This window comes from Belonocnema kinseyi, chromosome 5, assembly GCF_010883055.1.
Source record: "Belonocnema kinseyi isolate 2016_QV_RU_SX_M_011 chromosome 5, B_treatae_v1, whole genome shotgun sequence".
Lineage (NCBI taxonomy): Eukaryota > Metazoa > Arthropoda > Insecta > Hymenoptera > Cynipidae > Belonocnema > Belonocnema kinseyi.
Window position 1 is genome coordinate 122,177,908 of NC_046661.1, and position 26,481 is coordinate 122,204,388.

A 26,481-nucleotide genomic window follows, 5' to 3' on the forward strand; every position below is an offset into this window, starting at 1 on the left:
ACGTTTACTAAAGGTCGCCTTATATGAGATACGCCTATGATGAAACAAAAACAAAATTTTCATCTTTAAAAAATGTAAACAAAAGTCATTTTTACTGTTTGAGATATTAAAGAATTTGCATTTAAAAATCTAGAAAACTGAATAAATTTTAATTTTAAATCTTTAAAATTCATATCTTTAAAATGTCAATTTTGAAAATTGAATATTTTGCAATTCAATAGTTAAAAAATTTAAGAATTTTCAATTGCTTCTCTTTAAAGTAGTCATACTTTAAATTGTAAATCTTTGAAATTGAATTTTTCGATTTTGAAAATTTACTAATAAAAATTATGGAAGTTTTACGTTTTACAATGAGAAATTCTTGAAAAGCAAATATTTAAAATTGAAGAGCTTTTCTTTTCAAAAATTAAAAATAAAAAATTCTACAAGTTTTAAGTTTTAAAATGGAAAATTTGGTCATTTTGATTATTGACATTCGAAATTTCTTCAATTTTGAAGATTTAGAATTGAAAACTTGATTTTTTATTTCTAAAACCATCAAAATTAAAAGAAATTTATTTATGTATACATCTTTAAAATTTTAAGCTTTGAATAAAAAAAAATCTAAAAGTTTTAAGTTTCACAATTAAAAGCTTAGTAATTTTCATGCTTTACATTCAAAATTCATGTTCAGTTTGAAATATTTAGAACTGAAAACTTGAATTTTTGTTTTCGAAATCAGGAAAATTAAAAAAGTATGCATCTTAAAAATTAATATGGTTTCAATTGTAAATCATAAAAATTTAAAAAATTTCATTTATGTATACATCTTTCAAATTGTAAAACTTTGAATAAAAAAAATCTAAAAGTTTTAAGTTTCACAATTAAAAAATTGGTAATTTTCATGTTTTACATTCGAAATTTCTGTTCAGTTTGAAATATTTAGAACTGAAAACTTGAATTTTTGTTTTCGAAATCAGGAAAATTAAAAAAGTATGCATCTTAAAAATTAATATGGTTTCAATTGTAAATCATAAAAATTTAAAAAATTTCATTTATGTATACAATATATTTATGTATAAATTTTGAACTTCGAATTTAAAAAATCTAAAAGTTTTAAGTTTCACAATTAAAAATCTGGTAATTTTCAAGTTTTACATTCGAAATTCCTATTCAGTTTGAAATATTTAGAACCGAAAACCTTAATTTTTGTTTCCGAAATCAGGAAAATTATCCAAAAATAAAAAAATGTATGAATCTTAATAACTAATATGGTTTCAACTGTAAATGATAAAAATTGAAGAATTTTTAGTTTAAAACTTTAAAATATAACTATTCTTAAAAAATGTTCTGAATTACATACACTTAAAATACATTTTTTGAATGATTCACATTCTGCACTTCTTTAATTTGGAAGATTTAGAATTAAAAACTTCACTTTTGATTTCCAAAATTATAAAAATTTAAAAACACTTATTTATACACCTTTAAAATCCTAGACAATCTTTGAATTGTATATCTTTAAAATTGAAGGGATTTTAATTTTGGTAATGTAAAATTAAAAATTATGCAAATTTTAAGTTTAACCATTAAAAATTCTGTAAGTCTGATGATTTAAATTTGAAATTTCTTCAATTTGGAAGTTTTGGAATTGAAAACTTGACTTCTTATCTTAAAAATAATCAGAATTTAAGCATTTTTATTTATGAATTTTTTCATTTTGACCTTTTACTATTTAAAAGTACACTGAGACTAAGACTGTCAGGATGTCTTTTAAGAACATCTTACTACGATATAAAATCCCTCATTAACTTGTTATTTTTTTCTTTGCTTCTAATTCTTACTGGAACAAAATCTTTTAATGAAATGAAAGCCGATTAAAATAAAAATATTTATATTTAAGTGTAAACTCAAATTCAAATTCAGTTATAATTGTATGTAATCCGATGTAGCTATTTCAATAGTTTTTATTTTTAATTTGATACTTAAGGAATCGAAATAAAAAAAGGATAATAAGCGAGCGTAGCGCTTCACTTTTGCTATTACACTCAACTCCCGATATAAGACTCCTCGGTTCACGATATTCTTAGAACTGATGGCTTCCGCCTTCCCCCAGCGCGTTAGTTGCCTCAAGTTGCGTCATGCGTCCAAATCTAGCAGAAATGATTCAGGCGGCCGTGACTGTTTACGTTTCGATTTTCCCGATTTATGATCAAGACCAAGATAAGCTATGCCCGAAACAGTTCTTATATCGGGAGTTGAATTATTTAATATTCATTTAATTTTATAATCGTTATCTTGGCATAAAATAGATCCCAAAATTTTTTTGATGTATAAGTCGAATCCTTTTCAAAATGAAAGTTGAAGAAGAATTAATGGTAGATTAGGATTCGAGTTATTTAAATCAAGGAAAATATGAATTCAAGGCTATCAATCAAGACGAGTGAGCTGTGTTGGTCGGCGAAACAATGAACCAGTGGATGAGCAACTTTGTGATCCTCTGCGAGAGCCAGCAGATACACAAGCTTGTGGTGAGGAGCCTTGCCCACCTTCATGGGTGGAAGGCGAGTGGAGTCCTTGTACCAAGCAATGCGGTGAGGGCGGTGAGCAAACTCGAGAAGTTAAATGCGAGCAGGTGGTTTCTGGGGGAATCCCCTCGATTGTCGATGATTCGCAATGTGCGAACCTAGGACCTAAACCTGAGTCAAAGCAGGAATGTAATAAAGAGGTTGATTGCCCTCAGTGGCATGTAGGTCCATGGAAACCGGTGAGTGAAATTCTGTTTATTCAATTATCCAATTTTGGCTGGAAGCTTCACTATTTTTGGTCCAATCCTGCCCTATCCTAACCAACTATTAGAAAGCGCATGGCACCATTTTCGATTAATTCTCGAAACTATCTCGAAATTACTTGAAACTATTTGAAACTATTGTTGTCGGGGAACCCGCGTTCATGATTGGAAGAAGCTGTCAAATGCTCTTTTCCCGTTTAAAATAAAAAGTCTGCAAACTTCAGGTTCATGAGAAATGTAAGGTTATGTAAATAATATGATAAATTGATAAAATTGAGGTCATCAGCAAATTAAAATAACAATTTTAATTTTTTTAGTTCAAGTAACGTATCATAGAATCCAATCAAGCAAAGATACGAAAAATATGCTTTTTATAAATTAGGTTGAAATCAAAAACATTTTTACACTGGACATTGTTAATATTAAATATTCTAAATATTGAAACTTTAAAAATAAAAAGGTTTAGACTTATTATAGTGTTTAAAGGAATAATTGCACAACTGAAATAGATATGATTTTCAAACAAAAAAATTAACTTTTAACAAATGAGTTTACACTACAACTGAATAGTTTTATTCTCAACTAAAAAGATGAATTTCAACTAAAATTATAAATATTTAACAAAAATACTGGATTTTTCAACAAAAAAATCAATTTTGAACCAAAAGTGGAATAATTATATTTTGAATTCAACCAAAATGTTGTATCTTTAACTGACTTACCTACATTTTAAACATAAAAGATACATTTTTACCTGCAATAGTTGAATTTTCAATCAAAAAGATAAATTTTTTTCAACTAAGAAGATTAACTTTTATATAAAAAATGACAAACATTCATCGAAGTGCATAGATTTTCAATTGAAAAAGATTCATTTTGAAACCAAAAAGTGAATACATTTTCAATCAAAATGATAGAATATTCAATTGTAATAGTTGATTTTTCTGTAAAAAATAAAAACTTTGAAAGTTTATACGTTGTGCTCTGTTAAAAATTAAATAAAAAATTTATTTGTTATTTTAGAAAAATTTTATTTTAAAAATATATCTGGTTTAATTTTAAAGAATTTATACCCAAAAAAATGTTTTCCTCTACAAACTCAACTGAAAATCTAAGAGTGTACCTGGTTTTTTTTTAAACTTTTAAATTATTAAACTTTCATGATAATTAAATTATGTCATACCCTTATATCTGTAAGTTGATTTTTAATGCAGTTAGTGAATTAAAAGAAAACAAGTTACATCCTAGGGGGCTAAAAAATATTTAATCATATATTTCTTCTCTGAGTTGAAACTTATGGGCCAGAATGAATTCATACCTTTTAGTTGCACAATCTTGAAAATAATTTAATGTCAATTTTTTCTAATAATCTGAATAAAATTCCTAAGCGCTTTAGTTATGTAACTTTTAACGAACTTTATTTTTGTTGTTGTGCGAAAACCATATTTTAAACAAAAATTTTAGAAGCTCTATAACAGAATGTCTACCCAAATCCAGATTTTTACCCAGGTTTTTAAAATTTTTTCAGGAATATTTTTTCATAGTACAGAGCAATTCAAATATTTCAAATTTTAAGAATCAGTCGACACGGAACATGTACAAGGTTTGACGAGTTTACTATAAATGATTTTTTTCAATTTGTACGGATTCAATTGATATGCCTAATTTATAAAACTTTGGAAAATAATATTAAAAGATATTCTCAAATCATATTACACTATTGACAGAAAAATCTTTTTTGGTTGAAATTTCAAGAATTTTGTTGAAAATTCGTCTTTTTATTTGCAAAATTAATCTCTTTTGTAAAAATGTAATCTCCTTACTGTAAAATTGCAAATGTTTCGTTTGAAATTAAATTCTTTTTTAATTGAGGATTTAATTATTTGAATGACAGTTTTTGAGGGTTAATTCAACTCATTTCGCTTTAAGATTAGAATCTTTTTTAATTTTAACTTAGTTTTTATATTCTTTATTGAGAATTCATTTTTGTTTTTAACTTTCTTTTTGAAAATTGAACTTTTCTAACTAAAAATGTAACTATGTTGTTAGAGAGTCATCTTTTTTGGATGAAAACTATTGTTTTTCTGTTAAGAGTTCCTCTTTTTGGCTAAGGATTCTAATAATTTTGTTGAAAATATGTTCTTTTTTATGAATGCAACTATTTTTGATTAAAAATGTACATCTTGTTGGATTGAAATGGCAAGTGAAAAATGCAACAACTTTTTTTTTAATATCAAAATGTCAACACATTGTTTTTAGAATGTATCATTTTTGTTGGAAAAATTCAAAAATTTGGTTGTAGATTCATTTTTTCGTTGAAATTCTGATTTGACATGTTTGAAATTAAAAAAAAAAAAAACTTTGGTACTTTCTTAACATTCCTAGGAAAATTATATTTATATAATCTTAAAAGCAAATAAATAAATATACCTACAAAATAAATCGTTTTATAAAATTTGTATCTTGTATTTCAAATTTTTATTCTAATATTTAGCATTCAAATATTATAAAATATCAAATAAATTAAAATAAATGAATTAATTATACTTAAAAACTTAATTTTTTTAAGAATTGGACAGTCATAGTAGGATTTGGACAACAATAAAAAATTCGAGATATTATTATAAGAATTAAAAATCTTGTAGCAATACTACAAATGTTTCTTTTTCTGTTAAATATGTTATTTTTTTGTGCAATAAATGATAAAACATCTATTCAGATGATTGACTATTTTTAAGTCCATCGTCATTTCTAATAGATTTTTAGGCAGATGCAGCGATATATATTTTGTCACATAATGTTATATTAAACTTATTCATTCAACTGTACAATATTGTCCTTGCTTTTCTTTTCTTTTAAATTAGATTATAGCTAATATGAAATAAAACAATATTGTCTTAATATTAATTTTATATTTCAATTTAAAAACTGCGTGAGAAAAAAAATCTTATAGCGCGCGTGTTTTTTTTTCTATGGTAGAAGAAAAAAGGGACACAAGTTTTCTGTGTCATAATAATATTTATTGTCAATAATAATTTTTTTTCATTAGAAATAAATACAATACTAATATAAAGAAAGTTTTGTCTCATAGGTTCATGTTTTATAAGTCTATTCTAATTATACCTTTTCATCGATATATGGATAATCTATGAAATACTTAATTTTCAGTGCGATCACTTGTGTGGAGAAGGTAAACAGACAAGAAAAGTAACTTGCTACAGAAAAACGAATGGAAAAATCCAGGTTTTGGAGGACTCCGCCTGTGAGGAAGAATTACCTGAACGGGAAAAAGTGTGCGAGTTGAGGCCTTGTGCTGGTGTCGATTGGGTTACGTCAAACTGGAGCGGCGTAAGTAAAATAATATTTTATTTAACTTTGAATTTTCACAAGCTTTATAGATTTTTAAACAACTTTTTTGAAAAATAAGTACAAATTGTCTTGATATCTTTCAAACATGCACCAGCTATTTTATAGTACAGCTACGATTTTCTGAAGTTTCGAATAAAACCGTAATGAATATTTACATTTATCTTTAAGGAATTATTTATATATGCATATTTTGGCTGTTCAACAATTTACTTACTTTATAATTCCTTAAAAATTTTACAATATTCTGCAATGTTCTTTAATTTTCTTGAAGACTGATAGTTCTTGAGTATTCTAGAATTTTCGGAATATTACATTTTCTTACCATTTTTAAGATGTTCTTGGATTTTATGTTAGATGAGATAATATTCTGGTGTTCAACAGTTTAAAAAAATTCTTGATTTTAATTAATATTTTGGAGTGTTCCTGACTCTTCTGGACTCTTCTGGATTATTCTTTAATTCTAGAATCTTCTGGGTTGTGGGATCTGAATATTAGAGCGTATTTTAAGATTTTCTTAGTCCATGTCCTTTTTATTATTATAAAGAACCAAGAATTCGTTATCATTAACAATTTAGTGTACGGAAAAATGTGGATTAACTCAAGAAACCAGAACCGCACAATGCGCAACTCAGGATGGCAAAACTTATCCTGACGACAAGTGTGATCCTGAAAAAAAACCTGAGTTAAGTCGAAATTGTGACGTCCCCCAAAGTTGTGAATACGAGTGGGTAGCAGCCCAATGGAGTGAGGTAAAATATATTGTTACATCAGAATAAGTTATTCAATCATTTTAATCATTAAAAAGAATTGTGAAAATATCTGCTTTTTACAAAGTGCTAGAAGTAATTACTTTTTTGAAATACAAATTTAATTACCTGGTTAGAAGCTTTACTCGTTTTTCAGGAATGTATTTCTGTTTGAAGCTTCATAATGTTAATTGAAATTTCATCTCTTTGGTTGAAAACTGAGCTTTTTTTATTGAAAATTCGTTTTTTGCTTGACACAAAATTAATTTCCATAATAAAAATTACACTATTACAGTTGAAACTTTAACTGTTTTGTTGAAAATAGTTTGTTTGTTTTAATTAAAATTTTCCTATTCAATTTTTGGGTGACAATTTATCTTTTTTAGTTGGAAATTCCTGTGCATATTTGTTCGAAATTCGTCTTCTTTGGTTTAAATTATTTTCTGTTGTTGAAAATTTATTTTTTTAGTAGAAAATTAATTTTTCTGGTTGAAAATTCATGTTTTTATTTTTAAAAATCATCTACTTCAGTTCACGGTGCATCATTTTAGTTAAAAATTCATTAATTTGGTTAAAAATAAATTTTTTTTATCGATAATATATTTTTTTTCATTTTTGGTTGAAAACTGAATTTCTTCTTTGAAAATTTATCTTTTTCATTGTAATTTTAAATATTCCAGTTAAACATTCATCATTAATTTGAAAATTTCATTATTACAGTTAAAGATTCATAATTTTACTTAAAAATTCATATTTTCGAATTAAAATTTTACTATTCCAATCAGTGATTCATCATTTTAGTTAAAAGTTCATCACTTTGATTGAAAATTTAACTACTTTGTTAAAAATTATATATTTTTTTTGTTACAAATTATTTTGTTTAACTGTAAATTTAACGATTCTATTCACAGTTAAAAATGCATCTTTTTAGATATAAATTTAACAATCTCGTTGAAAATTCATGTATTTTCTTGAAATGTGGTATTTTTTTATAGAAAATTTATTTTCTTGTTTGAAAGTTCTTTTTTCATGGAAAATTCAAGTATTCCAGTTAATTATTCATCATTTTATTTGAAAGTTAATCCTTCTTGCTGAAAATAAAACTAATTTGTTGAAAGTTAACCTCTTCTATTAAAAATTCATGTTTTTGATTTAAAATTGATCTATTGCAGTTGAAGAATCGTCATTTTATTTGAAAATTAATCACTTTGATTGTAAATTTGTTGTTTTTTCGTAGAAAATTTATTAAATTAAATGAAAGTTTAAATATTCCATTTTTGGTTCAAAATTGATTTTTTTTGCGTTGAAAATTCAATGTATATTTGGTTCAATATTGATCTTGTTTAGTTGAAATTTCAACCATTTCATACTTTAGAGACAAATTCTTGAAATTAATATTTATACTTTTAGTATTATTTAATTATTTAATTAACCGTTGATAACAAAAATATTTAAGAGTGCCTTGTAATATAAGTTGCCAAAGCTTTTCAAATTAAAAGTAATAATATAAATGGCCACGTATAGTGGAAAATTATACCTGGAAAAAACTTGAGATACCTGGAAAAAACCTGGAATAGTCAGGCAATTTTCCTCCATGATTTGAGTAGACACCCTGCTTTCCCTCCCATAATTCCACATTTTAGAGTTCTTCCTATTTTGTATAGTGCTCTGCAAAATGCGGATCGGGAATTCAAACCCGACAAGTATTTTGTGCAACCTTCGAGACTGAGGATACTCTGAAAAAAGTAGCTGATGAAAAATGTGATGCTGAGAAAAAATACATCGAGACGAATGTCTGCACTGCCAAGATCGAAGAATGCAAGGGTGAATGGTTTGCTGGTCCATGGAGCAAGGTAAAAAATATTATCCTACTTTGAGAATTCCATCGTTTTTTATTTGTTATGCGATAAATATTTATCGTTTCTTCTTTATTTATTCGTCTTTCTTTACAGTGCTCGAAAGCTTGCGGTGGTGGAGACATGACCCGCAAGGTGATTTGTATGAAAGACAATATGACTGTACCCACAAGCAATTGCGATGTTGAAAGCATTATGTTCGGCAAAGATAGTTGCAATGAACATCCATGTGGTGAAGGTAAACAAGTAAAAAGTGTGTCTTATCTTAGGGGTCGTACTTAAATTTAATTATTTATCTTAAACGGAAAAAATTACTCTTCTATAATAAAAGATGACTTTTTAACAAAATGCTCGAATTTTTATGAAATTAAATGAATTTTTGAAAAATAATTAAATAATCAACCTAAAAAGATTAATTTCCAACAGAAAAGTGTAATAGTTGATATTTCAATCAAAACAGATGAAGTTTTATTTAAAAAAATTAATTTTACAACGATGAAAACAAGTTTTCTATAAATAAAAATTTATCAGTCATGAAAGCAAAAAAAAAGTTCACCTAAATTCCTGAATCTTCAAGCTAAGAGACGAATTTTATGTATGTAAGTTGAAATTATAACAACAACAAAATAATTTACAAGAAAATAGTTCAATTTTGACCTAGGCAGTTGAATCTCCAATACAAAATATCAGTTTTTAACAAAAAAGTTTAACAACCAACCAAAGAAATGAAGTTTCTACTAAAAATATGCATCTTCGACAAAAAATGATTTCTTAACAAATTGGTTTAAACAAAATAGTTGAATCATTAATCAAAGAAGAATAATTTTCAACTCAACAGTTGTATTTTAATCCAAGAAAGATGAAATTTCTACTAAAACTGATAAAGTTTTAAATTGAAGACAAATTTTCAAAAAATACAATTCAGTTTTCACACAAAAAAGATTTTAGTTTGATTTTTCAACATTAAAATATGAGTTTCAAACAAGAAGACAATTTGTTACGAAAATTTTCAACCTGTATGAACAAATTTTTGACAACCCGGTTGAATATTCAGCCAAAAGGGTTGACTTTAACAAGAATTAAAAATATTTAAACAAAGAGTTGCATTTTTAAACAAGAAAGATGTAATTTATACTGAAACAGATGAATTTTTCAATAAAAAAGATAAATTTTGAAGAACAATTAAGTTTTCTAGGAAATAGTTGAATTTAAAAAAAAAACATTTCAATTTTCGACGAAAAAGAATGACTTTTTAACAAAACTTTTACAGTTTTAACCAAACAGTTGCATTTTTGTCCAAGAAAGATGAAGTTTCTACTAAAAACATGTACATTTTTAAATTGAAAATTCACATTTCCAACAATAAAACCTAAAATAGATTACAGTTGACTTGTCAATACCAAAATATGAATGTTATAAAAGTCGATTTTGTACAAAATAGTTGAACTTTTAATTAAACAGTTAAATTTTCAACCGAAAAGGATGACTTTTTAACAACATTGTTGGATTTATAACCAAACAGTTGCATTTCTATCTAACAAAAATGCAGTTTCTACTAAAATTAAGAAATTTTTTAAATAAAAATACAAAGTTACAAAAATTACTAATGGTCAGGGAAAAATACTGTTTTTAAATTACTATTTTTTTTCTTTTTTTGAAAATTCAACTATTTCGGAGAAAAATAACTTGCGGTTTAAAATCATCTTTTTCGGTTGAAAATCCAGTTGTTCTGTTGAAAATTTAAGTATCTTCACAAAAAGTTTACTTCTTATTTAAAGCTCATAGTTTGATATTGAAAAATCAATTTAAAATCTTGTTTGGATAAAAATTCAACTTTTTTTTTTAGATTTGTATTTTTATTTTAAAAATTTCTTGATTTTAGTATAAACTGCATCGTTCTCAAATAGAAATGCAACTGTTTGGTTAAAAATCCAACAATGTTGTTAAAAAGTCATCTTTTTCAATTGAAAATTTAACTGTTTAGTTAAAAATTCAATTATTTTGTAGAAAATTGACTTTTATAACATTTATATTTTGGTATTGAAAAGTCAACTGTAATCTTTTTTAGGTAAAAACTCAACTTTTTTAAATTGAAAATGTGAATTATCGATTTAAAAATTTAGATGTTTTAATAAAAAATTTTATGTCGGAAAGAGGAATAAGTTATAAATCCAAAACTATTAAAGGTATTTATTCGGAAACCAAAGAAGCGGTATGGGTAAAAATTCGGAAGCGTTACAATTAAGAGAGTGACCAATTAGGAATAAGTAAATATACGGAGAAGAAAAATTAAGAATGTAGAAAAATTCGGAATTTTTAATAAATGTACCTATTAGCAAGTTTATAATTGTTTATTTATGGTAGCAAACAAAATATTTATCACAATCACTTTAAATATCATATCATAATAAATTTATGCTGTACGTTGAAAATTGTTTTTAAATTATATAATGATAAAAATAATTTCTGCTTCTTTGGTTTCCGAATAAATACCATTTAGTGTTTTGGATTTCTGATTTATTCCTCTTTCCTCCCCCTTGAGCTGTTACGTAATTTAAGTACGGTCCCTTAAAGAATTGAAAAATAATCCAAACTTTTGTATTCTAATTATAAATTATATTCTTTCTTCAGATGAAGTAATCCCAGTAACTCCAGACAAGGCGAAAGCTTTGCCCAATGAGTCAGAAGAAGAGGAATGCGAGGATGAAGAAGAAGAAGATTTCGTCAGTATCAATACTCCTGAAACTGTAAGTTAAATACTGGTCTATTTATTATTCATTTATTCCATCTCTTCAAGATTAATCTAATTTATAAATTTTTTTCTAGGATGGAAACGATTCAGAAACAACGAAAGTCGCTCCTCTAAGCTCGCTCTTGGATTCTGAAAGCAGCGATGTAACTATCGGATTCACGGATGTAATGATCAGCGACACACCTTACAGCAGAGGCGATATTTCAGCTTCCACTGATTCTGGTAGTGGTAGTGGAGCAAGCAGTGATTACGATGATGACTTTACTATCTTCAGTACCGGCTTCACGGACACTGTTCTGCCTAGCGAAGATGGTTCAACTGTGGAAGGAAGTGGATCTTCCCCTGATGACAGTTCCGACACAACTATTTCTGGTGTAACCCAATCAGGAGTTACTGAAATATCTACTGCTGGATCTACTAATGGATCTACTGAAGAAGTCACAGAAGGTACAACTGAATCAGGATCCACTGGTGCGACTACTCAATCGGGTACGAATTTTTTTACTCAAATTAGTTGAAAATATAAAATTGCTATCAAGATTTCCAGCGGAACAATTTATTTATTAATGAAATTTACAGGTACTGACGCTACAACTGAAGAACTAGCTTCCGGAACAACTGAAAGCTCAACTGAATCTTCAACGGAGTCTCCATCTGAGTCTTCAACTGAGTCATTAACTGAGTCTTCAACTGACTCTTCAACTGACTCTTCAACTGAGTTTTCAACTCACATCCCGACTGAATCTTCTGTAAATACAGAAATAACCGAATCTTCTGGATCTACGGATAGTACTGACTCCTCTGAAACTACTGTTTCATCTTCTACAGAATCTGCGGAAACTGAAACAACAAATACTGCATCGACAACTTCCTCTGATGAAACAGCAACTACAGAGTCTACAGTTTCTGAAGAAACAGTTTCCTCAGAATCTGCTTCTTCTGAATCTAGTTCGTCTGAATCCAGTCCATCTGAATCCACTTCTTCTGAATCCAGTACTTCCAGCGGAACCACAGGTTAGTAATACAAAGTGTCTACTCTAATGGGAAAACCTGGAAATGTCGGGGAATTTTTGTTGAAGTCAGGGAATTTTTTTCGAGAGCCCGCTTCATTTTTTTAAAATTGCGATATTAAATTGAATAACAACGATTATTTATTTATAAAATTAGCTTTACATTAATGGATTTAATTTTTTTTATTACAAAATTTTTATTTTATTGTTTTATTTTCAATTCTGTTTTTTTAGTTAAAAATATTTTTTAATAAAAATATAACTATTGAATATTTGGTTGAGGACTTATCTTTTTTAATAGAATGTTTTTACTTTTTGGTGAAAAATTAATCTTCTGGGTTGCAAAGAAGTTACATCCTTTTAGTTGAGAATTCATTATTTTAAAGATTATTAAAGATTGATCATTTCAATTGAAAATTAATCTTTTTTGTCTAAACTGTAACTATTCTATTTTTGGTTGAAGCTTGATCTTTTTCAATTTTAAATTCAACTATTTGGTTAAAAATTGGTCGTTTTTGTATTTGATGATGCAAATATTTCGTTAAAAATTCATGTGTTTTGTTGGAAAATCGTCTTTATGGTAGAAGATTAATTTTTTGGGTTGAAAATTCAAGTATTCCAGGTAAATATTTATCATTTTAGTGTAAAATTCATCTTTTTGTTTGCAAATAAAACTACTGAAAATTCAACTATTTTGTTTTTGATTGGAAACTGATAGGTTCTGGTTTCAAATTCAAGTATCTGGTTGAAAATTAATTTGTTTTGTTACAGATTCGTTCCTTTTGGTTGAATTTAATTATTTTGTATTAAAAATTTCAATCTTCCGTGGTTGAAATATTAACTGATAAATTTGTGGCTCCGAAATTCATCTCCTTGGTTGAAGAATAAGCTATTTTTTTTTTAAATTGGTTTGTTATTTAGCTGGAAATTAATTTTTCCATTGAAAGTTTTACTATTACAGTTACAACTTTTTATTTTTATTTATTTTTTTGTTAAAAATATTTTTTTAAACTGAAAATATAACTATTCAATATTTGGTTGAGAACTCATCCTTTTTAATCGAAAGTTTTTACCTTTTGGTAAAAAATTAATCTTCTGGGTTGCAAATAAATTACATCCTTTTAGTTGAGTATTCATTATTTTGGCTAAATATTAATTTTTTAACAAAAAATGTAACTATTCAATTGTTGTTTGATATTGTATCTTTTCAGTTTATAATTCATGTATTTTATATAAAATTCGTCTTATTTGGTGAAAATTAATCTAGTTCGTATAAAATTCAACTATTCCATTTTTTGTTGAAGCTTGATTTCTTTTAATTTCAAATTCAACTATTTGGTTAAAATTGTTCGTTTTTATATTTGTCTATGCAAATATTTCGTTAAAAATTCATGTATTTTATTTAAAAAAGTCGTCTTTGAGGTAAAAAATTAATTTTTTTGGTTGAAAATTCCAGTATTTCAGGTAAATATTTATCATTTTAGTATAAAATTCACTTTTTTGGTTAGCAAATAAAACTACTTAGTTCAAAATTTCAAACTTTTCTAAAAAATTCATCCTTTTTTTGTAATTAATCTATTCCAGATACTTTTTTTAAATTAAAATTTTTGATTTTTGTTTCTGAAAAATCGTCTTTCTTGGTAGAACCTTAGAGACAAGTTTAAAAAATGGTTAATTATGTTTTTAGAATTGCTTATTTAATCTATTGTGCTAAAATATTTAAGGATATCCTGTAATATTAATTAAATTTCAGAAACTAAAAAAAAAAAACATTATTTATCATGAATTCGCGAAAAGTTATACCTTGAAAAAACTTGAGATACCTGGAAATAAACCTGAAATTGTTCGGGAATTTTTTCCCAAGGTTTGAGTAGACACCCTGTAATATTGTAAAGAAAAAGAACCGTCTGTGAAAAATAGACTTCCATTTATTAAAATTTGAATTGTAAATTCTAGAATCCAAGTACCCTTTGTGATTTAATAATTACTATTGAATTAGTTACAGATTTCTCCGAAACCACTATGGAGAGCTCGACCCTTTCTGGCTTAACTGAATCGGAGGAAACTTCTGACTCTACCACCGCCCCAACAACCGAATCATCTGGAGAGACTACAAGAGCCTTTGGAGAAACTTCGGAAACTGAAAACATAGAATCGGGAGCAACAACAGAGTCTGGAGAAACAACTGTTTCCGGTGAAACTACCGAATCTGGATTGACAACTGAATCTGGATTGACAACCGAATCTGGAATGACAACCGAATCAGGATTAACAACTGAATCTGATTTAACAACTGAATCTGGGTTAACAACTGATTCCGGATTAACAACTGAATCTGGTGCGACGACAGAGTCCGGAATGACGACTGAATTTGGTTTGACTACGGAATCTCGAGAAAGTACGATAAATAGTGAAACGACTGAAAGTGGTATCACTGACGAGTCAACTCCTTCTGGAACAACTGCTGCCGAGGACGAAGACACAGACTTAACTGAGAAGACTCATGGTTGGTATCCTTAGTAATGTATAATTATCTCTAAAGTTTAAACCTGGTATTGTTAAATCTGTATTTTTCTAGTTTCTGAGATCTGGACTACCATCAGTCCCGTCCAGAGGGCATTGGAGAAGGAGGGACGCGGCAAGAAGTGCAAGTTGAGGAAGAAGAAGACCTGCAAGACTACGGAATTCGGCTGCTGTTATGATGGAGTCACTCCAGCAGAAGGGCCCTTCGGAAAGGGATGTCCGACTGCCCAGACTTGCGCAGAAACTAAATTCGGATGTTGTCCAGATGGTGTTTCACCTGCTAAAGGAACAAATAATGAAGAATGTCCTGATCAGCATTGCAATGAGACTCTCTTCGGTTGTTGTCAAGATGGAATCACTCCTGCTGATGGCAACGACTATGAGGGATGCAAAAAGCCTTGCAATGAAACAGAGTCAGTGTTCTCCCATCATCATAAACTATACTTATTACCTGAAAATCTTCTAAATTTAATAACTCGGATCTTTCAGGTTTGGATGTTGCCCAGACAAAGAAACTCCAGCGAGTGGAAAGGACAACTTGGGATGCTGCAATGTCACCGAACATGGCTGTTGTCCAGATGGGATTAAACCAGCTACTGGTCCTGATGGCGAGGGTAAGTTTTTCTAAGACCCTTTCATTGTCCCCGGTCTCCGGGAACTTTATTTTCAAAATTTCCTGATCGTTCCTTTAATAATGTTTCATTTTCATTCCCGGTAAGAAGAGTAGAATAGAAGAAAATTAATATTTTCAGATTTAAACGATAGATTGAGCATTAATTAATTATTTTTTTAATGTGCTAATTTTCCATCGAGAGAAGTGCCCAACGAAAGAATAGTTTTATGTCCGAAACCAATTCTTTTCTGTTTCCTAAAGATTGACACTTTTGTTTTATTCCATGCAGGCCTTTGTTTATTTTCGGTTAATTTAATTCCTTCTAATCCGTCCACAAAATATGTGTACTTGCATAGTTTCAATGCCTCCGTGTGTTACGATTATTTTTATTCCTTCTAATCTGTCCACAAAATATATACACATCCATAGTTTCTATTTGTTTTAGTGGAATATAAGTGTAAGGTAAACAAAATTTATTTATCTTTATATAGATTTATAAAAATATTTACGACGATACTACAAATTATTTCTATTAAAACATAATTATTTTATATTAACAACTGAACACTTTTTGAATCCATTAAAAGGACTAGGCTAAGCGCCTTCAAAGTGACATTATTCTCTTTCTTTCTATTCTTTCTTTTGTATTCCTTCATTTTTTAATTCCTCTCAATATGCTTCCATTAAATTTCTTTAAGTCAATTAAAAATAATAGATTTTGCTTTTTTTCTACTCTTTGGTGGAACTTTCGATGAAGGAAAATTCGCGTATTAATGGAAATTTAGATTTTTATCGGATCGATCATTGATATTCAAATACCAGAATCTTTATCTTGTAATATTTATTTTTAAAATAATCTATATTATCATCAGAGAATAACATAAATTCTTAACGTCTTTCCAGACTAGATGTAGATTCTCTGACGATAATACAGATTCCTTGACAAATTTGAATGTGTTACACCTGGAAAGATTATGCGTGTATAGCATAAATTTAATAAGAAAAAATTTTTATTCATAGTTACATCCAGCCTGTTGAAACGTTAAGAATTTCTGTTATTCTCTTATGATAATACAGATTCTATGAGAAATTAGAATACGTTACACCTGTAAAAATAATGCTTGTATTTTTGAAAAGCATTCTTCTTTCGATGGAAAATCGGCAATTGGAAATTCAATGGTTCGGTTCTCAGCAGAGCGATGGAGAAGATATTTTTCGAGACAAAATTTAATTTAAATACTTTATTTCAAACAAAAAAATATCTTTTCTACTATGAAAGATTGACTCTTCAAAAAATACTTGAATTTTCAACTAAATAATTAAATTTTGAACACAAGAGTTGAATTTTCAACCTGAAAAGATAAATTTCCAACAAAAAAGTGTCATAGTTTATATTTCAATCAAAAAGATTAAATGTATACAAAAAATCTTAATGCCGAAAAGACAAATTTTCAACAAATACAGATTTTTCGCTCAAGAAAGAAATAAATGTTTATGTAAATTAATAAACCTTCAAGCCAAAAGACGAATTTTCCCTACAAAAATTGATTTTTCAAACCACAATATGACTTCAGAAAAAATTAATTTCCCACAAAACTGATGCATTTTTACCCAACAATCATTAAATTTCAAATTAAAGAAAATAATTTTTTACTGAAAAAGGAGAATTTTCTACTAAACAAGATAAATCTTTAAAAAAATGGAAGTTACATTTCCAGTTAAAAAATTAATTTTTTACAAAAAAGGGGTTTTCGACTAAACATTTAAACTTTCAACCAGAGATGAGTTTTCAACTAAAAATATAAATTTTTAAGCAAAAAAAATTATTTCTGAACAAAGCGATTCAACCAAATCTTAAAAAAAAACAGTTGAATACTCAAGCAAAGAATAATAATTTTTTAAATCAAGTTACATTTTTTTAAAAATATTTCTGGCAAAATCAATTTTTAAATCAAAAAGATAAATTTTGAAGAAAAAAATTAGTTGTATTTTCTGTACTTTAATTTTGATATATTACTCACATTATCTTTTCTGAATATGCACTGAATTTTAAGTATAAGTAAATCAAATACAAATTAGTTTGAATGATTATTCGAATTCATGGACCTCAGAGACAAATTCAAGAAATGATTAATGATGTTTTAAGTATTCTTTAATCAATCTACCGTGCTAAAATATTTAAGGGTATCCTGTAATATTAATTAAATTTCAAATACTAAAAAAGCATTATATATCATGAATTTGCAAAAAGTTATACCTGGAAAAAACTTGAGATACCTGGAAAAAAACTTGAAATTGTCCGCGATTGAACCAAATCTTTTAAACAAAACAGTTGAATAATCAAGCAAAGAAGAAGAATTTTTTAAATTAAGTTAATTTTTATTTTAAAAAATATTTCTGGCAAAACAGATGAATTTTTTAATCAAAAAGATAAATTTTGAAGAAAAAAAAATTAGTTGTATTTTCTGTTACAAAAGATTTCAGTTGACTTTTCACGATGAAACTATGAATTTTTAAACAAGAAATAAATTTCTATGAAAAAATTAAATTTTCAATCCAACAATTGCATTTTTATTAAATTTTTATTTACAGAAGAACTTTTAAAAAATAGTTAAACTTGTATTTAAAAAAGATTCCAGTTGACTTTACAAGATGAATATATGCATTTTTAACAAAAAATACATTTATACGAAAAAAATTGAGTTTTAAATCCAAAAAGACGAATTTTTGTTAACCAAAAAGAATTAATTTTTAACTAAATAGTTGAATTCTCTACAAAATAGTTGCATTTTTGGTTTTATCTAAGAAACATGTAATTTTTCTAAAACCGTTGAGTTTTTAATCAAAAACGGCACATTTTTTTTAAAGTTGAACTTTCAACTAAAAAAGATTTTAGTTCCTTTTTCAACACAAAAATATAACTGTCAAAGAAAAATTAAGCTTTCTACGAAATAGTTAAATTTTCAACAAAACAGCAGAATTTTCTACCGTGCATTATAACTTTTGAACAAAATTGTTGAATTTTTAATCAAACAGTTGCATATTTATCCAAGAAAGATCAAATTTCTGCTTAAGCAGGTGAATTTTAAAATCAAAAACTCAAACTGTCAAAAAAGATTTTCAAATGAATAGTTGCATTTTTATTCAAGAAAGATGAAATTTTTTCTAAAACAGATGAAATTTATAAAAACTGTTAAAAAATAGTTAAATGTGTATCTAAAGAAGTTTCCAGTTCACTTTCCAACTCTAGCACGGGAAGAATTTTAAACATTAAGTTAATTTTCTGCTAAAAATTCGAAATTTTTAACCAACTAGTATGTCTTTTTAACAATTTTGTTGAGTTTTCAATCAAACAGTTCAATTTTTGACCAAGAAAAATGGAAATTCTACTAAAACAGGTGAATATTCAAATCGAAAAGACAAATTTTCAAATGAAGAGTTGAATTTTCAACCGAAAAGATTTCAATTTTATTCAAGAAAGATGAAATTTCTTCTAAAACGGATGGATTAAAAAAAAACTTAAATAAATAATTCAATTTTCATCCGAAGAATATTTCAGTCCACTTTTCAATACTAAAATATGAATTTTAAACAAAAAGCTAATTTTCTAGTAAATAGTCTAAGTTTCAATGAAACAGTTGCTTTATTCCAAGAAAGATATCAATATTTATACTGAAATCTAGTATCTTTAAAATCAAAAAGACCAAGGTTAATATGAAAAGAGCTGAATATTTAATCCGAGAAAACGATTTTTTAACAAAACAGTTTAATTTTTAACCAAAAACCCAGGAAAGAAAAATCCATTTACTTCTGTCGAATGGGTTTCGAAGGCTTTTGAATCGCGCATCTGTCACCGGAATTCCAAAATTGCCGCCGATTTGTTTTTTAAAGACTTTTAGTCGTTATAATTTTGTTGGATAACTTATATGCCGTAAAAGACTAATAACTGAAATAGCAAAAGGAACCTAGTAGACCTGCGGATCATTTATTTTAATCTTTCGATAATTTATCAATTTAAAAAATCGTGTGAAATATGTCAGCTTAATCCCAAAAAATTCGGTCTCATTCAAAAAGAAATCAACCAATTCAATATAACCTTGCTTGAAATGGTCATTGCTTTTAACCAACTTTTAACCAAATAATAAAATTTAAAACTGAAAAGATAATCTTCAGGAGAAAGTTTTTGCAAATTTGCAAAAATTACGTGCATGAGTGAAGAACCCACTACCTGATCTGTTACGTAATAAATGATCAAAATTGTATTCAGGTTGTGAAGAAGAGACCTCTGAATCACCAGACTTTGAAACTACGACATCAATAGCAGAAGACTGTGCCAATTCGACTTATGGTTGTTGTCCAGATGGACAGAAGACAGCTACTGGTGAAAACTTCGAAGGTTGTGGAGTCATCAACACGGAAAATTGCACAGCTTCGTACTTCGGATGTTGTCCTGATGGAGTTACAGCTGGTAATTACCTAAATTGGACCTTTCTAAAATAAGTGCCGTATGATCATTAAAGCAATCCAAATTTACAATTACAGCACTTGGATCTCAACATCAAGGTTGCCACATGCCATGCGAAAACTCGACCTACGGTTGTTGCGATGATGGAACAACGCCAGCTCACGGACCTAGCAAGGAAGGTTGTTGTCTCACGACACCTTACAAATGCTGCCCTGACAACATCTTACCAGCTCGGGGTCCAGACTTTTACGGATGTGGATGCCAGTATTCTAGATTTGGTTGCTGTCCCGATAATACTACCGCAGCTCGTGGATCAAACAACGAAGGATGCGGATGTCAGTTTACACCGCATGGTTGTTGCCCGAATAGATTCACTCCCGCAAATGGTCCTAACTTTGAGGGATGTCCATGCTATACTTATCAATTCGGCTGCTGTTCTGATGGAGTTACTGTGGCTAAGGGACCTAATAGTCAAGGTATTTATATTTTATGTTCTTTTCCGGATGGAAAATTTTTTGTTTGGCAGACTGCAATGTTCTATCGGGAATGAAGGAATTTATATGGTAAGGTTGAGTAAGGGATGCATAGGAGATGAGATAGATTAGAGATCAATCTGCTTACTCATACAAAATACTTGTCCCACAACACCGTTTTGATCCGGGTCGTTCAATCTTTGAAATATATCCCGAATTTTTGTGAAATTATATAAGTATTTCTGAAATCTTTTAAGGCAGTATTTCCGAAATAAACTTTGAAATGTTTGAGAAAAAAACTATTTTTCGGAATTTTTTCTGAGATTATTATTGATGATATTGATGTAGGGTTTATTAGGCTTAATCAATGCACTTTTAAAATATATTAAACCATTTTTTAAATTTATTTTATGCACTTTTTACACAGAAAAACGTCAGCCAAGGTCAACTCCTCAAAAAGTAGGTAGGTCTGCACTGTTGAAAAAATCTCGAGAATGGGCGGCTCAAAACAAAAAAATTAAACAGTTTTAGATTCAGTATGACTCCAACAACCGGACAAACTAGAATTTCTGATATACATGCAAAAATAACAAAATAGCGACGAAAAAGCAAAACAGAAACTAAAAAGTGGGTTTATTTTCATAGTTTTTTGCAACAATAATATAGTTAAAATTAAATTTCTTTAATAATACTAGTTAAGCGGGCTTCTGGAGTCATGCTGAATCTAAAACTGTTTAATTTTTTTGTTTCGGACCGCCCATTCTCGAGATTCTTACAACAGCGCGGACCTACCTACTTTTTGTGAAGTTGAGTTTGACTGACGATTTCATGTATAAAAAGTGCATAAAATAAATGAAGATTTTTTTAAAATGTAATTCAAGAGTCTGTTTATTCAACCTAACAAATTTTCAGAAAATCTTTATAAAATTATTGAGATATAATTGTAACATTCGTAAAATCTTTGACAATATTAGTAATATTTCTGTATCTTTTTTAAGTCGTTAGGAGAGCATTGGAACCTTTTAAACTTATCCGAAATCTTTGAAAGTTTTATTAATTCTTCAGGAAGTTATTGAAATCTTTATCTCTTTGTAAAGTATCTGAAATCGTTGTGAAATAATTTAAACCTTTCTGAAATCAGTTTAGTCCATAGTTTACCCGAAATCTTTGAAATCTTTGTGCAATCTTTGAAATTTATCTGAAAACTTTACAAAATATTTGAAAATTTTATTCAATCTTTAAAATCGATTGAAATCTATGTGCAATAATAGACTCTTTCGGAAATCATTGAAATCTTTGTGAAGTATTTTAAATCTATCTGGAATCCTTGTAAAATCTTTGAAATCTGTCTAAAATCTTTGCAAAATATTTGAAAACTCTGTGAAATCTTTATCAAATATTCGGGAACCATTGCAATTTTGTCATCTTTGAAAAATCTTTGGAAATCTGCAAAATATTTAGTAGTATTCGTGCAATCATTTGAATCTTTGTGAACTGTTTCAGAAATCATTAAACTCTTTGTAAAGTATTTTAATATATCCGAAATCTTTATAAAATCTTTGAAATCTATCTGAAATCCAGGGTGGCCGCTGGACCGAGAAACCTGGAAAACCGAGAAATGACCGGGAATTTTATGAGACCTAGAAAAACCGGAAAATGACAGTAAATTAATTTTTTTTATCGTGAATTTTACAAATTTTTAGAAAAAAAATATATTTCCAACTTTGGTTTCAACTTTTTTTTAAATAATTAGTTAAATTGTTACCTTTTTAAATTATAATACTCTGTAGTTTAGAATGCGTCATTCAAAAATTTTTAACTTAAAATATGTTAGATTTTTGAATTTCAAGCGTACATTTTAATTCAAAGAATTTTAACAATTGATTTTACAAGAGGATACGGAATCAGCTCACATTTTAGAATTTCCAGATTTTAGCATTAAAAATTAAACTGTTTTAATTGGTGAGTCTTATTAGCTAAACAATAAAGTCCCGATTCAAACTCTATGAACTATTTTAAATTTAAAAATAACTCTAAATTAATATATTAATAATCAAAGGCTTTTATAAAATTTGAAATATTATTTCAGTCTAAAATATTCCATTTTTAAACCGCTCAATTTGAAATAAAATTTCTTCATATTTAGAAATTTTTGAGTGTGCATTTGAAATCCGTCATTTCAAATAAAATGTTCAAAACTAGGCAGAAAAACTAAACTTTGAAAGTCACAATTTTAATAGTTTAATTAAAAAAACATTGATTGTAAGTCAAGTTATTGAATTTTGATGTATTGAATACGTATAAGCCTTAGAAAAAATTCGAGTATCTTTAAGAGATATTAAGAAGTTTTGAAAAAATTAACAAATTAATTTAAAATTGAAAGTTCTTTTAAATAATGTAAACGAAGTGTCTAGGTATACGGACAAAGTCCGGCTTTTCGTACTAAAATTTCGGTGTAAATAGTCCACGGCCTAATTTGAAACCAAAGATTATAGATTTTTGCAGATTTCGAACAAAAATTGAGAAGCTTTTTAAGAATTTCTAAAGGCTTCCGAAGAATAAAAAACATTTACTCGAAAAATTAAAAATGATTTTGTATTTCGAAAATTTAATTTTAAAATAATATTTTTAAAAGATTTAGAAAGATTTACAAAGTTATAAAAAATGAATAAAGACCATTTTAGGGAAATTTATTTAATTTCGCAGAATTTTAAATAAATTATTAGAACAAAATCGAATCATTTCAAGTGATGCTTAGAAGTTCTGATAGTTTTTTTAAAATAATTGAAAATATGAAAAAATGTGAAATAATATGTGAATGTTTCAAAATTTTGAAATAAAATTTTGAACCATTTTAAGGAATTTTTAAGTATTTAAATTAAAAACAATTTAACTTTTAATTTAAAAAGTATTCAGCTTATAAAAAAAATGTAATCCTTCAATTTTTTATGTTTTTAGCTTAAAATTGCATAAATTAAAAAATTTTTAAATGCATTGATTGATTCTTAAATTTGGAGCATTGAAAATGATGACGTTTTTATTTCTTCAAATGAAAAAAATTCGCTTCAGAGTTCGACTTTCAAGTATCATAGACCGTGAAAAATGTTTGCGAACCTAAAAAAAATCGGGAAATAACCGGGAATTTTTTTTTTATTAAAACGGCCAATCTGTAAATCTTTGTGAATTCTTTAAAGATAATTGAGAAATATTTAAAAACATTGTGAAAACTTTGAAATCTTAGGGGCATCATTGAACTCTTCGTGAAATGTTTGTAAATTCTTTGTGAATTCTTTAAAAATCTTTGCGAAATATTCGAAATCTTTGTAAAATAATAAAATTCGTTGTGAAATCTTTCAAACCTTTGAAATTTCGCAAAATCTTTATATAACCTTTGTGGAATCTTTGTGCAGTATCTTTGTAAAGTCTCTAAAAATGTCTTAACTTTTTGCAAAATATTTTAAATCTTTGGGAAATCGTTGTAAAATCTTCGTGAAATCTTTGTAAACTGTTAAAAAAGTCTTGCGAAATATTTAAAATACTTTTGAAATATTCAGTAATATTTGTGAAATTATTCAAATCTTTGTGAAATCTTTGAGAAATGATTAAAGTCCTTTTGAAGTCTCTTAAATCTATCCGAAATCTTTGAAATATATGTTAAATAATAGAAATCTTTGTAAAATCTTTAAAATATTTGGGAAATCATTGCAATTTTAATTTTTTAAAGATATTTGAAAAATATTGGATATCTTTATGCAGTAATAGAATTCTATGTGAAATCTTTGTGAATTCTTTAAAAATCTTTACAAAATATTTGAAAACTTTTTGAAATCATTGAAATCTTTTTTCAGTCTTTGAAATCTATCATAAATGTTTTGTGAAATCTTTGGGAAATAATTTAAGTCTGTTTAAATTCTTGGTGAAGCCTTTGTGAAGTGGTTATGAATTCTTTAAAAATCTTTGCGAAATAATTGAAATATTTTTGAAATATTCAGTAATATTCGTGAAATTATTAAAATCTTTGTGAAATCTTTGAAGAATTTGTGCAGTCTTTTAAGTATATCCGAAATCTTTTTTCGAAATATTTGAATTCTTTGTGAAATCTTTATGAAAACTTTGAAAAATTATTGCAATTTTCGTAAAATCTTTGACCGGGAATTTTACAAATTTGTAGAAAACAATTTCTCATCAAGTTTTATTTCAACAGTTTAAAAAAATTATCAGTTGCATTTTTATCCTTTTCAATTATGATATAATTCAGTGAACAGTGCGTAACTCGAATGTCTTTCTCTTACAAATTATCCATTTTGAATATTAATTTTTAAGCGTACATTTTTCATTTAAAGAATTTTAAAATACAATTTTAAAGACTTAAAAAATTAAAATTAGTGGCGTTTGAAATCGACAATTTTGGATAAAAAACCTTTCAAGTTGATCAAAAGTGAATATAAAGTATAATGATTTTTAAAATTGAAGTATAAATTAATGATTAATAACTGAATAATAATTGATTTCACAAGACGATTCGTAATCAGTTCAAAATTTAAGAATTTCCATATTTTAACATTCAAAATTAAATTGTTTCAATTGTAATTTCGAAATCACTTGTTCAGTTAAGCAAATGTAAACGCTCGATTGAAATTTTATAAACTATTTTGAATTTTAAAATAATTCCAAAATAATATATTCATAATTAAAAGCTTTTATCTAATTTAAAATATAGTTTTAGCCTGAAATTTGAAATGTAATTAAGAAAAATAACAATTGCTGATTATTTAGACATACTTGAGTGTTCACGTAAAATCGTTAATCATTAATCATATATTCAAAACAAAACAAAAAACTAAACATTGAATCTTACAATTTTAATTGTTCTATTTGAAAAACTTTAATTTACAAGTAAAATTATAGTATTTTGATTTGTAATAAATATTGAACATCTGTAATTCCTTGGAAAAAGTCGAGCAAGTTGAAGAGATATTCAGATGGTCTGCAAAGATTCAAAATTAATTCAAAATTTGTAATTATTTAAAATAATTTAAAAGAAGTGTCTACGTATACCAACAAAATCCGGCTATCCGTACCTAAATATTGATGCAAATAGTTCACTAGTTCTTATGAAAGGCTCCAAAATAATAAATAAATCTCTTCTTAAGATTCCTATGAAAATTGAGAATTACTTTTTATTTTGAAGAAATAATTTTAAGAGAATATTTAACGAGATTTAAAAAGATTTCTAAAATTGTCAAATATATTTTCCATTTTGGAGGATTTAACAGCATTTTTTAGGAAGTATTCGAATCATTATAAAAGATATTTAGAAGTTCTAAAGAAATTTGTTTAATAATGGAAAATTTAAATAAATGTAAAACAACATGTAGATGTTTCAAGATTTTCAAATAAAATTTTGAAGCTTTCTAAGGATTTTCAAACTATTCAAAATGAAAATAATGAAACTCGTAATTAAAGAAGTGTTCTGTTTATAACAAAAATTTTATCGTACAATTTTTAATATTTCTAGCTTAAAATTGCTTAAAATGATTTGCACCTCAGTTTTGATAATTTGGAAAACCAAATCGTTTAGCTTTATAGTTCGAATTTGTTTATTTCATTGGCCGCGAAAAAATTTTGTGAAAAGGGAATTTGTTCATGTGATCAGCGCCGGATTAACCTTTTTCGGGGCCTGGGGCTAAATCTTGAAGGGGCCCCCTGAAGGGCAGAGAAAATCCAAATGTTTGACGGTGCAGAAAAATAACTCAAAACTATTTTTATCATAATTTATTTATTATCTTTAGAACAATTTGCAACTACAAAAATAACAGATACTTATTTCAATTAGTCTTTGATTATCTTACAATTTTTTCCTAGCTTTTTTTTGTGCAAATTCACTGATTATATCATCAAAGT

General features: G+C 27.2%; 1 protein-coding gene across 5 annotated transcripts in view; it reads left to right on the forward strand.

Moving 5' to 3' along the window:
• Positions 1-26,481, forward strand: part of LOC117172726 (papilin) — a 303,999-nt gene that overhangs the window by 243,738 nt on the left and 33,780 nt on the right. For 4 of the 5 annotated variants that reach the window (XM_033360885.1, XM_033360889.1, XM_033360887.1 and 1 more), the window contains exons 11-23: positions 2,406-2,746; positions 5,939-6,118; positions 6,715-6,888; positions 8,550-8,738; positions 8,838-8,979; positions 11,373-11,488; positions 11,568-11,982; positions 12,073-12,507; positions 14,503-15,009; positions 15,082-15,439; positions 15,516-15,640; positions 19,907-20,107; positions 20,182-20,580. In XM_033360885.1, the coding sequence (XP_033216776.1) occupies positions 2,406-2,746; positions 5,939-6,118; positions 6,715-6,888; positions 8,550-8,738; positions 8,838-8,979; positions 11,373-11,488; positions 11,568-11,982; positions 12,073-12,507; positions 14,503-15,009; positions 15,082-15,439; positions 15,516-15,640; positions 19,907-20,107; positions 20,182-20,580 (3,582 nt within the window). The remainder of the gene's footprint in view (positions 1-2,405; positions 2,747-5,938; positions 6,119-6,714; positions 6,889-8,549; positions 8,739-8,837; positions 8,980-11,372; positions 11,489-11,567; positions 11,983-12,072; positions 12,508-14,502; positions 15,010-15,081; positions 15,440-15,515; positions 15,641-19,906; positions 20,108-20,181; positions 20,581-26,481) is intronic. The other variant, XM_033360886.1, reaches the window with a different exon arrangement.